This window comes from Magallana gigas, chromosome 3, assembly GCF_963853765.1.
Source record: "Magallana gigas chromosome 3, xbMagGiga1.1, whole genome shotgun sequence".
In the NCBI taxonomy this organism is placed as follows: domain Eukaryota; kingdom Metazoa; phylum Mollusca; class Bivalvia; order Ostreida; family Ostreidae; genus Magallana; species Magallana gigas.
The window spans coordinates 22,250,001-22,262,814 of NC_088855.1; the positions used below are offsets into that span (position 1 = coordinate 22,250,001).

Genomic DNA, 12,814 nt, shown 5'->3' on the forward strand with positions numbered 1-12,814 from the left:
TTATAACAAATTGATAATCTGTTATAACAAATTACTAATTTGTTATAACAAATTACTAATCTGTTATAACAAATTAATAATTTGATATAACAAATTGATAATCTGTTATAACAAATTAATAAAAAATACTGCTGCGGCCCTAATACGCTTCCGTAGTTTTCACACATGACGTTGGTGTTAGCTTGTTCTGATTTTCGTTTCGTTTTCATTATTTATGCTTTGTAACCTGGGAACTATCGTCTGTATTTCGTGATTTTTACGTATCAAATCAAACAGAGACTTCGGTAAATCAAACAGTTAACTGTTTACCTGCGCAAATTAAGCAAAATCTGATGTATCAAAAAAGTACTGAAATACAATTCATTCTATCGGTAATTCGGCATTATATTTTGCGTAATGGTATATTAATGCAATAGGTTTTGTTGAGATGCTCGGCATTTTCTCGAGTTTATTCAGTTTAAATAGAGTTTGATATCGCTGTCGGAAATATGTAGGTATATACATGTACATGTATATATATGATTCATTTCGAAAAAATAAATTGTGTTCTTTATTTGTTATAGTGCATGTTTCTTGTGTTTTAATTGTTTACAATTTCTATTTACTAACCATATTTGAGTGTTAAGCTTCGAATTATAAGCAAGATACAGAGATTTGCTCACGATTCTATGTTTGTACACAGATCTTAAAAACTAAAGATTAAAAAACTAAAAAAAATTTCAATATTTATTAAGAAAATTTTCAAAGTCTCTTCTTCCAGAAACCAACTTTAACAACTTATTGTATTGTAAACTTAACCTTTTTTAGCTCACCTGAGCCAAAGTCTTCTCAAAAACTATTAGGCCAGGAAAGCTCAAATTTGAGTGGAAGCATCCTCAGATAGTGTAGATTCAAGTTTGTTCAAATCATGGTCCCCGGGGGTAGGGTGGGGCCACAATAGGGGGATCATGTTTTACATAAGAATATATAGAGAAAATCTTTAAAAATCTTCTCAAAAACTATTAGGCCAGAAAAGCTCAAATTGAAATGGAAGCATCCTCAGGTAGTGTAGATTCAAGTTTGTTCAAATCATGATCCCCGGGGGTAGGGTGGGGCCACAATTGGGAGATCAAGTTTTACATAGGAATATATTGAGAAAATCTTTTAAAAATCTTCTTCTCAAAAATATTTGGCCAAGAAATCTCAAATTGGCATGTAACCATCCTTAGGAAGTGTAGATTCAAGTTTGTTCAAATCATGGTCCCTGGGGGTAGGGCGGGGTCACAATGGGGGATGAATTTTTATAGATAGAGAAAATCTTTAAAAGTCTTATTCTCAAAATTATTAGGCCAGGAAAGCCCAAATTTGAGTGGAAGCATCCCCAGATCATATAGATTCAAGTTTGTTTAAATAATAGTCCAGGGGAAGGGTGAGGCCACAATGGGGGATGAATTTTTACTTAGGAATATATAGAGAAAATCTTTAAAAATCTTCTTTTTAAAGAATTTTGGCCAGAAAGGGTTTAAACTTGTGTAGAGGCATCCTCGGGTAGTGTAAATTCAAGTTTGCAAAATCACAGTCCCTAGTGGTAGGGCGGGACCGTGATGGCGGTTTGAATTTTTACATAGGAATATAAAGAGAAAATCTTTAAAACTATTCTGGGAAAGTATTCGGTTCAAAACTCAGTACTTAGTGTGAAAGCAAAGGTTATGCAGATTTAAGTCTAATGAAACCATGATTCCCTAGAGAAAAATGGGGCCATGAAATGGGGGGGGGGGTATATAGGAATAGAGACAAATCTTCTTACAGGTACAACAACAAAAGGGGCTTGGTATTTACCAAAAAATAAGAGGTTGATAAAAATTGGCAGATTTTCAATTTTTTTAGCAAGATCTACTGTACTCAGTTGTCAAGAAATTTTGATACTGTAATGCTAATTTGATCAGAATTAAGGCAATTGTTGCTCAGGTGAGCGATGTGGCCCCTGGGCCTCTTGTTCTGTATTGTCAAATCTTTGAATATAGGAGAATTTTGTGGGTTTTTACAATATTTCAGAGGAGCTCATTTTTATTAAAAAAAATCGATAGGGATACGAGAATGGGGGGTTTTCAGGTTAGCGATGGGGCTCATATGCCTGTTGTTTTTCCTGGCATCAATTAAAATCGATTTTGTTTGAAATCGTCAGTCTAGCAAATGTATTCAGCAACTTATAGTGTCACAGACTCTCGACATGGTTTTGGTCTGGGTAGAAAATTGTGTTTTTTTTTATTTAAAAAAAAATTCTATGGTAGCAAAGCCATCTCTTGAATTGACATACTGCCCATGCATACTATCATAAAGGGAGAAAGATGACATTCTAATAATAGAATTCTTTTTTGTTTGTTTGTTTGGTTTTTTTTTTCGTTTTTTTTGGGAGGTTTCGAGTTCTCTGGCCAATTTTCCCCCATTGGAAATTTGTGGCGTTGAGCCGCTAATACATTTGTACATGTATAAAAAAATAAACGCGGAGACCAAATTTCCATTTCAGCTCGATATGGCTCAAAAAATGGATCATTTGGAGAAGAAAACGGTTGATTATCACAATAAAGCCACAACACTGTTTTCAGAAATTGATCAGTAGACAAAACATATCTGTTTGTGTGTCCCTGTTTTGAAAGAGTATCAAAATCTGTATCTTTAATGCATAAATTGAACGGTAAATGAATACTACGATGATAATATAGAAAAAAAATTTCAGCGGTAGTGCTGAGCAGTATGCCATATTTGTCTTGGCTAATGACGTTTTCTTAAAGGTGGCATTCGTTATAATCCTCTGATATAAAAAGGGATAGTCTTCTTATAAATGTGATAATATAAACAGAAAAAAACAACCCTTAATGGTAAAATTTACGGTATAGATAATACAGGCAGACAAACAGCGATTTATCCTACTGTCAAGTACTCGTGTCAGATTAAAACTAAGAAGCAAACAAGCTCGTCAGAAATTGTAAGTAGATTATAGATCTACATAAGTAATTTTTTAGTGTACATATATCCAGATGTTTTAACAGCGATTACAATACATGAACGGTTGATTCACACAGATTGATTAAGCAGCTAATGCGTGCAAAAAAAAAAAAAAAAAAAATTAAGCGCGATAATTGTATTTCAATTTTCCAAATAAATTTTCTCAGGGGAAATGTGTTGCTGAACAGTATTACAAAAGATGAGAAGTATCAGATTATCTTAAACTCTTTCCAGTTTGGAATGCGTTCAGATATGTTCAGATATATGTATCACTTCAAAGAGTTGAATAAGAAATCATACGTTTATTATTTTTTTAATGAAGTTCAAGCGGAGAAAAATATGATGTTTTCTGGAAAATGAGAAGTTTAAAATCATAATAAATTATAAATGAATGGAAAACAATCTCATGATTTTATCTTTGTTTTCAAAAAAGGTATTCAGTATCTCCTTTTGCACACTTGTACATAACAAGTTTTCTTACGTTAATAGGAATACTCTCTCTCTCTCTCTCTCTCTCTCTCTCTCTCTCTCTCTCTCTCTCTCTCTCTCTCTCTTTCTCTCTCGTCTCTTGTACATAACAAGTTTTTCTCTACATTAGTGTAACATTAAGAAGATTTACGATCAAACAAAATCAAATGGCCATTCTTCTCTTTATTGGTGGCGAGCACGCATCTACATCAAACGGCCAGCCCCGGCACGAACAGAGGAATCCGGACCTTGTCATCGGGGATGATCAAGCTATATCTTAATTAAAACTTATTTCACTGCTTAATCATCAAAGACAAAATTTTACCTGTCTTTATATTAATCTCATCAACTTTCCTGGATTTCAAGTGATTTGATATTTGATGTTTAGAGCCAAATTCCTTTGATTGAAAGATCATTGGACGACGCAGAGCGCTATAAATGTCCTTATTTCGCCATAAACAGCGTGATCAAGAAAAGGATGAGTTTCTAACGAAGGACCCGTGCTCTTAAGATAGGGTATATTGATCCTTTATTGGTTAAATTGCTTCATTGTTTTGAAGGTTGTTTTTTTTCTTTGACATTTTACTAAGAAGAGTGAAATCATCCCAATATTTTGTACATAAATAGAAATGTCATGGAATATATTTAGTCCAAAGTAACGAATACATGAAAACCATCACGTAAGCAAATTATGTTTAAAGAACGCAACAAATGTAGGAGTTTTAATTTTCACGGTCTTATTTTGCAGATTTTTCAAGCCAATTTTTGGATTTTAAAACTTTATAGATCTATTTACACTGACGCATGTATTTGCCTTTACTTTTTAATGTAAACTCGAATAAAAAGTATATTTTTTTTGTTTACTCGGGATTGTGGTGGATCGGGGGTAGATGGGTGTTCGAGTAGTCTCCTTCTAGGCTAACGCATGGTTTCGAACAATTCTAAATGCCCTGACAGTACTGTTCATTTTCTGATTTAGCAAAGAAGTAAAGCTAGATTTCTGATGTTTCTTTGATTGATTTGTACACGGGACCTTCGAGAAGTTTAGCAAAACATTTTTTCTCCGAATGTGCTAAGAGATCATAGCCTGACACAGATTTTGGTACAGGTGCCCGATAAATATAATCATACTATTTTATTTATAATTATATGAAGCATGCAACATAATATTGGAACACCTGCTACGCATGTCGAATTTACATGCCAATAATATGATATTCATAGTATTACATATACATAAAATTTGTATGTAAAATACGTATGTATTTAATACCGGGAAAATACGAGTTGGCCGCATCCGGTTATAAATCCGCTTTGTTAGTTCATATGATAACATTTCCTGGTGCTTACTTGTCAAAAAATAATGCAATACCGTACGTACGGTAAGTCATTACTATTTATAGTAAGTTTACAGGATATTGCAGGAGAGAAATGTTGTGATGATTAGCTGATAAATAAATATTCAGTCTGAAAGATGTCAATCATAATGGTTGGTTGGTTGTTTACACTTAATACCATGTTAATTTCTGAAAATGAAATTCATTGTAGGCTTCCACTGGCTACATAGCTCTTAAACCACCACTGATATTAAAACATGCAGTCTGTAAGCAGGTAAGGTTGATAAAGTTAGGGAGCAATCTCATAAATTAGTTATGAGATTAGGTAGCAAAGTTGTAGAAAAAAAATCTTAAGTAGTAGTTTTTCAATAATTGCTTATTTTTATTTTGTTTTTTGCAGATTTACTGATTATTGAGAGTAATAAATAATGATTTGCAAAAATTATTGTGTGATTTTAAATGTTTATGAAGATAAGTTCACTTATTAAGTATTCAATCGAATGATTATGTTTACTCTATATGATAAGTTCTAAAGATGTCAAGGTTAATATGCTGTATATTACCATGATTACAGAACCGTTTTAACAAGACCTTGGACTTTCAGTAGGATGTAACTATCTATTTCTTGCGTCAACACAAGTTAAATACACCGATTGTGTAGTCTTAGGTCAAAAGGCAGACAAATCTTGCTGATTTCAAAGAGCCATGGCTGAGTGGCCTACAATGAAATAAACAGGCCTACGTCACATTGCCATTTGACACAACTACCCAAAGTCCAAGCTCTTGTTAAAATGGTTCTAATTATCATAATCATTCGAAGGAAGTTCTATATCTTACAGAATGACCACTGTTTAGAGTATGGGACTGTGCTCCATCTGCTTGGAGACCAGAAGTAGGCCCTGCTGCTGTGTTCCATGTGGTCATCTGTTCTGTAGGGACTGTATAGAAGCCTGGTTTACACATACAAGAATTTGTCCAGATTGTCGAAAGGAAATTGACCACTTACAGACGGTCTTTGGTTTGGAAGAGGAAACTCAGAACATTGGCACGTCAGGTACGGAATACAACACATTAACTTTTTTATCTCCTTATTGTTAATGAATACCTGAGATCAGTTGAAAACTATTACAAGGTATAAACGGTCGAAGTTTTACTTGTGTCATTTGAATAAAACTATGAAATTATTACTAACACAGCAAGAATTTCTGATCAATTTTTTTTAAAGCTCTATGTATATGTATGAAAGAAATCTGAATGATCTTCAAAATATTGATTGTATATGAACCTAATATCAACAGAATAAAAACATTTCTAATAAATTTACAGTTTGAAGAATGTCATCCTCTATATTTTACATGATACATGTACTTTATCACATGCAACTCTTTCATGCATCATAATTTGCTTTGTTTAGATGAAGCTGCAGGTCCGCGGCCAACAGCACTTCCACTTATTTCAGAACTACAACAGAGAATCCCGCAACAGAGGCCTTATTTTATTGCATTAACAGTCATCTTTACATTGTTCCTATTAATAGATCTGATTACATCAGGCGGCGGTTGGACTTCATACATTTTTCACAGTGCTGCAGCAATATCAAGTGCAATGTTAAACATTCTATGGGACTTGTCAGCTATGGTGGTCAATGTTTTGATTGCTCTGATAAAGTTTCCATTTCATTTCGTGGCCAATCTCCCTAGTTACTGTGATTCTGTGTCCAATTTTTTTCATCATTTATTTTGGTTTGTAATCTATGCTGTCATAGTTATACTTGTTATTTGGTATTGTGTTCACACTGTATTGATAACAATTGAACGCAGAGAGTGGAAATTGAAAAGGAAAATGAAAAAGAAACAGTAATTTCTTACTTGAATCACCTGAACATGGTTTTCTAACTCTGATAAGAAATTATTTTTACCAGATTTTTCATTGCATAATCTGTAGCTCATATTCCAGTGATGTGTTCTTTAATTTTATACTGTCTAACTTGGTTTCTAGAATATCATTCAATATCTCAGATCTCAAACCCTTACAATATTTAAAATATAATATAATCCTCCACTTATTTTCATATGAAAAGAAATTATATATGTATCAGTTAAAATAACCACAGGCAAACAATTAAAAAAAACAACCTTTTTTTATAGCAAAGTACAGTAACTACCTGTACTATGTTAGTTATTACATGTATTATTGAACAGAAAGTTTTATCTCTTTGATACATATACATTGTGTACCGATAATATGTGTTTGGAAATTCCCTTTTGTGAGAATGCTTTACTAATATGTATAGTTAAGTAACATTTGTATTAGAGTATATCAAACACAGAAACAGTAAGACAATTTGGTTTCACTGCACGTTGTATCAAGGAATGTGTAGCTTACAATATGTGAGGTTTATTTATTTGTAAAGTCTCCTGACAACCTTGATAAAAACTGACTAACATGAATAAAATGTATAAAACTATTATTTTTGTTTAAGTTTATGTTTTATTAATTAGATGTGAATTTTTATCACATACAAAGCATAAATAGCTGGTTCTTTCCACTTTTTCATCCAAGAAAGTCAAACCACTTTATTTGAAATAACATCCAATCAAAACTAACAGTACAGGTTTATAAAATATTTATTTAACTGGTATAACAAGCAAAAGGCACATCCAATTGAATGAATGAGAAAAATATACTAACATAACCTTGGTCTAGCTTTTGTCATGGAAAAATATATGTATATAATAAGAAATGAGCTTTCTAATCTGCAAAAAAAAATTGTTCTTAACAAATAAGGGGAATAAGATTAATAAAATTGAAAAGAAATATGTTGGTTGTTTCCATGCTGCTGCTATTCATGTTGTTATTGCTGTTCTTTTGTTTTTTGCTAGATGAAATGTGGTACCATTTTAACAAGATAAATTTTCGAATAAAGTAAGGATGATGCCATACATGTACATGAACAACTCTGATTTTTAAACACAGCAGCCAATTAGCAAAAAACTCACCCCTTTCAGACTTTTACCCCCACAAGTTGTATAATTTTTTGCGCATTGGTCATACTGTTATTTTCATAATTTTTTTTTTATATCAGTAAACAAAATAAGACAAACTCTGCTCTTGGTTTTGTTCTGTAGCTCCAGTAAACTTTTTAACATGATAGTCAAAACAAAGAAGAAATGACTAGAAAAAAAAACATGAATTGATCATACGAAACATCTTTTTAAAGATTATTTCCATGACTGGCTTATTATGAAACACAACAATTGCTGTTTTTTTCCAGCTAAATTTGATAAGCAATGTTAAGATAATTCATAATTGCATATTATACATGGACACTTGCTCAAAAGTTCATTGGTAATCCTTACAATGTACTTTCATTTAATAAAATATCAACAATATTCTTAGTTTTAAAAAACGCCACTAAACATCTAAACAAAATAAGAACATTAAAAATATCACAATATCAAATGCCGAAGCTATGAATTTAGCACCAAGCAATGCTATAAAACTTGAGTGGGGACATTTTCTTTATCCTCATCATCTGGCGTGTCTTCCACCACCAAGCTTTTGGAACTTTTGGATTCTGTTATTGTCTTTGAGGTATGAGAAGATGAGTCATTTGAGGCTTTGAAACTTTCCCTGAACTTGATTGGTTTTGGATTAGTATTGTTGTCTACTGCTTCGCATATCCTCAGAATCAACTTGTTAAACGGTTCTGGTTTGTCTGCATATACATGGTGGCCCGCTCCACGGACAACCTAAAAACAAAAAGTATGTGTACTTTGTGTGAACAGAAAAACACATACTGGTACACGGCATTACTTCCTATGATACAAAAACCTTTGGAAAAATAAAACTTGCTACATGTTGTTGCCTATGGCTAGAAAAAACTTGCTATCAAATACACATAACATACAACCAGCTATTTTTTCCTATTAGTAATGGATATTTGCAAATTGCAAACAAAACCTAACAACCTGTGACCATTAGGGCATATACATACATGTAATTAAAAGATCAACAAAAACTTCCAACTATATTGCTCTTAAACGTCTTCTCTATCTCTTCATAATTTTTAAAATATAATGAAGCAGGCAATGTTCGCAAAGGGGAATAACTCAATTCTGAAAAAAATTGAGCTATTCTTATTCTCAATATGCCACTATGGCATTAGAATTAACCAATGCAGAAGCATACCAACTGATGCGGCAGTGTTCCAGAATTAAAACGTATGAAAAATTCTTTTTAATCTTATAGATGATGTAGATGTATTACAAAATAACTTACGGCCACTTCTACATAGCTCTCATTCCGGAGGTACTTGATGTGATACCCTGTGGCATTGTCCACCCAGGATTTAGAGCCGTACACCAGAGTGACCGGGATATCCTTCTCCAGGTCAGGTAGGCGGTGGATCATGGGGTTTTTAGCCCAACCAAAGGATGTATTTAAGGTTTTGAAGGCAGCTTCACCACTGGAAAAAATAAACATCAGATATATTGAAAAAATATTTGTTGTAACTTCATAAAAATGCACTCTGGTTTTAAGGTTACATTTTACTTTTAAATGTTCTTGGTTTGAAGGTACGTTGGATTTTGCTGTTATAGTTTGAATACAACGATAATTAATGCATATTAATCCAATTATTGTACCAATAATCAATAAATGTTCATTTTTTCTCTTTTGTAAAATTGATATTTTTTTTCTTCAAAACTTTCAAAAAATTATTCCTTATTGTGGCTGATTATGTTGTTCAATACCTGGGAGTCTGTGCATTACAGTGGTAGATGTAGTCAAATATTGTGTCATCCTCCAGGGTGTCTGCGAACTTGTCCTGCAGGTCTGGTCTAAACCTTCTGACTAGTCCTGGACCTAGTATACAAATTACAATGTTCACTTTCAATGTAAACCATTCATTAAATTCCAAAATTTAAAAAGCAGACACAAAGGAGGTAACTCTCATTTAAAGAGATATCAAAAGCAGTGCTAAATACACATAGGGGGGATAAGATGAATTTCTTGAATACATACCAAAGGGTCCCGCAACACGTAGAACAGCCAGTGGATTGAACGGCTTGATAACTGTGGCTATGGCCTTGATCCACATAGGTATCCTCCGTTGCTGGTCCTCGGGAGGTTTCTCGGGAAACCCCCATGCGTCCACAAGAACAAGGTGCTTCACACGCTCTGGATACTTCAAGCTGTATGAACCAGATATATAAGCTCCTAAACTATGCCCCAGAAGAATCATTTTATCAATGTTCATTGTCTTCCTCCATTCTTCGATGGACTCCACAAACTCCTGCTCCGCGATATCTGGTTTACAACTGAACTGGGGTCTTGAGCTGCGGCCAAAGCCCAGCACATCAAATGCATACAAGGGGCGATTCTCACTCAGGGGGCCCAGGTTCTGGGCCCACAGACCAATCCCACCTCCCATTCCGTGAACCATGACAAGGGGGACTTTCTTCTGGTTGGTCTCATTGTCTGGGTGTTCAATGGTCAGTGTCCACAAACGATGCTGAGATTTTGGGAGGAAAACATACCTGGTGTCATATGTTTTCCTTAGAAATGCTGTAAAATATAGCAGATTTTTGTGTGTAGTTTATACCCAAAAATAACTACCAGTAAATGCCACTGAATTAGCTTTACTAAATCTAAAGACAGATTTGATTTAAACAATATTATCAGTTTTACATATGCTATCCCAAATCAGATACAAATCTTATGGTAGTTATAAACAAAACAGCTTTGATCATTTAGACATTCTGACCAGCATTTCAAACAAATACTTTACACAACCTTACCCTGTAGAATCTTTCGCTCTGCTTGAGCCAATTTAGCCATTGAAGTAGGTCTCCATGAAAACCAACTTGAAGGGGCAATCCAACTGGAGCTGAAATATTACAAGAATACAGAGAAGTGTAATGATGAGTTCTGGTCACAGAACACTCTGTTTCTCCATTATGGGTACCGTAGCATTCAAATCTCATTGATAAATATTGTCATATTAATGATAATTCTAGGAATACATGTAACTCATGTTATCGTGTCTTCAGATAACAGTCCTCTGCTCTAAATTTTTAGTATGTGCAAGTGAAATATAATCATCATGAAGTTGATATAATAACTGAGATTTGTCCAATTCCATTCAAACAAAGTGTTTACAAGAGAAAATTTTGTAGTAGAAATTTATACAAGTCAGTGAAGAAATCTTATTAATTACATTCAATAATATATTTTGTATTATCCATGGGGTCATATCTTGGGACGCCCTGACCAATTATCAATATGACCTAGCTATTATTTAGGTCATTCTCTGACACCTGATATGTAAAAAAATATATGAGCTTGTGACCATCAAGTTTTTTAAAAACAAAAATTCAGAAAGTAATTCAGTGACTGAAAAACCAAAACGAAAACTAAACAACTATCAAACTTTACAAAGGTTTAAACATTATACAAAGGTTTGGGTCACCGTGTCAAAAAGTTCTGACCTACTTATACCAAGTCTTACCATTCCCTCCGAGAAGTGGATATGGACCCCCATTGTGACAGAATCAATGACATCTTATATAAGTACATTCATATATCGATTCAAAATACTTACACAATAAGACCAAATATATGGAACAGTGCCACAATATAACCTTTAAAGTAAGATATTACGTCCATGTAAAGTTTACTCCAACTATGACATTGCAAATCCGAGGGAATCCGAATGAAAGGGGAAATCTCCATTTTAAAAATAAATCACTTACGTAAACATTGTACTATACCGTGCGATCTATCTATTATGCCTATGTCTTAACAAAAGATATTTTTGTTCATTCTCGTTTTATAAATGGGTGGTGCAGAAACAGCGAAAACCGTAATTTACCTGCTAACGTCGTTAATTTCACTATCATTCCTTTCCACCGCCATGGCTAAAATTACTTATTGACCATTTTGTTCCAAAAGATGACGCGTCACGTGACTTTTGAGGTCTCCCAAGGGTTGTGCAACAAAAATTAAATGATAATCGTATCCCCCCCCCCCTTCTATATAATAGGAATATTTTTCATGGAAAAAGTAATAAAACTTGTTTCTTCTTTTTAAATTAGAAAAAGCAAGAAGCTTACATTATAAAGGTCATAGGAGATTATCCTGAGTATCCTTCTGTTGTATGCCATAAATAAATGCATGACGAATGAACATGTACATCAGAAGTGCTTATGCAATGTTCCATATTATAGACCCGTGTATTCGGGTTACTATAAAAAAATTATTACAGATGAATGAAGAAAACAACAAAAATTTTAAATTGTCAGACATTGAACTTATAATGATTTGACCCTACAGGAACTATAACATGCAATTAAAAGTGTTGAACAATGTTGCATGCGGCGAAAAAAAAAATGATAAAGATATTTTGAATTGTAATTTGGTCAATTCTTTTGAGAATATTTTGGATCAAGTCTCCATAAATAGTCCTTTTTGTATCAAATTGGAGATACGTACATGTAGGTCGGATGTAGCTAGCCTTGGTCGACCCATATAATCATATGATAATTATTGTAAAAGAAATACATGTATGTATGTACTTAAGGAATAAATTTGATTTTTACCCATGTTATACGATATAATATAACATAACTTGGGAAAGTTTACGCTTTATAAAAATTTTGTAACAATGTTCAAGTAATCACAAATTAAGTACCCTTTGAGATAGATATACAGATGGAATACAGAAATGCAAATAATAGGCTTAATTTACTTGATGTGGATGTATTCCATAAACTATATATACATGTATGACACGCCGAATTCACAAAAATGAGCTTATCATAGTTTCATATTGATAAACCAGGTTTAACAGTTGTAAGCTATAGTTTACGGACTATGGCACGCCAAATTCACAAAAATGAGATTATCATAGTTTCACATTTGATAAACTAGGTTTAACGGTTGTAAATTATAGTTTACGGACAGAAAACTATAGTTAACGCCGTTAATCTATGTTTCACATCATCTATATTACAAAAATGTAA

General features: G+C 33.3%; 1 protein-coding gene and 1 long non-coding RNA gene across 3 annotated transcripts; one reads left to right on the forward strand and one right to left on the reverse strand.

Annotated features, from left to right (window-relative positions):
• Positions 1–4,800: 4,800 nt before the first annotated feature.
• On the forward strand, positions 4,801–7,858 carry LOC105345606 (uncharacterized). Its single transcript, XR_903092.4, has 3 exons — positions 4,801–4,942; positions 5,630–5,844; positions 6,205–7,858. It is a non-coding gene; the product is annotated as an uncharacterized lncRNA (long non-coding RNA).
• A 368-nt stretch (positions 7,859–8,226) lies between these two features.
• On the reverse strand, positions 8,227–11,812 carry LOC105345608 ((Lyso)-N-acylphosphatidylethanolamine lipase). 2 transcript variants are annotated; one of them, XM_011453801.4, is made up of 6 exons: positions 11,665–11,812; positions 10,592–10,680; positions 9,816–10,358; positions 9,545–9,656; positions 9,072–9,258; positions 8,227–8,542 (listed from the first exon to the last, which is right to left on the reverse strand). In XM_011453801.4, exons 1-6 carry the CDS (start codon positions 11,706–11,708, stop codon positions 8,285–8,287), a joined length of 1,233 nt encoding a protein of 410 aa, XP_011452103.2. In that variant the 5' UTR covers positions 11,709–11,812; the 3' UTR covers positions 8,227–8,284. The 2 variants fall into 2 exon arrangements, with proteins under 2 accessions (XP_011452103.2, XP_011452102.4); XM_011453800.4 differs by lacking the exon at positions 11,665–11,812 and adding an exon at positions 11,395–11,544.
• Positions 11,813–12,814: the final 1,002 nt, after the last annotated feature.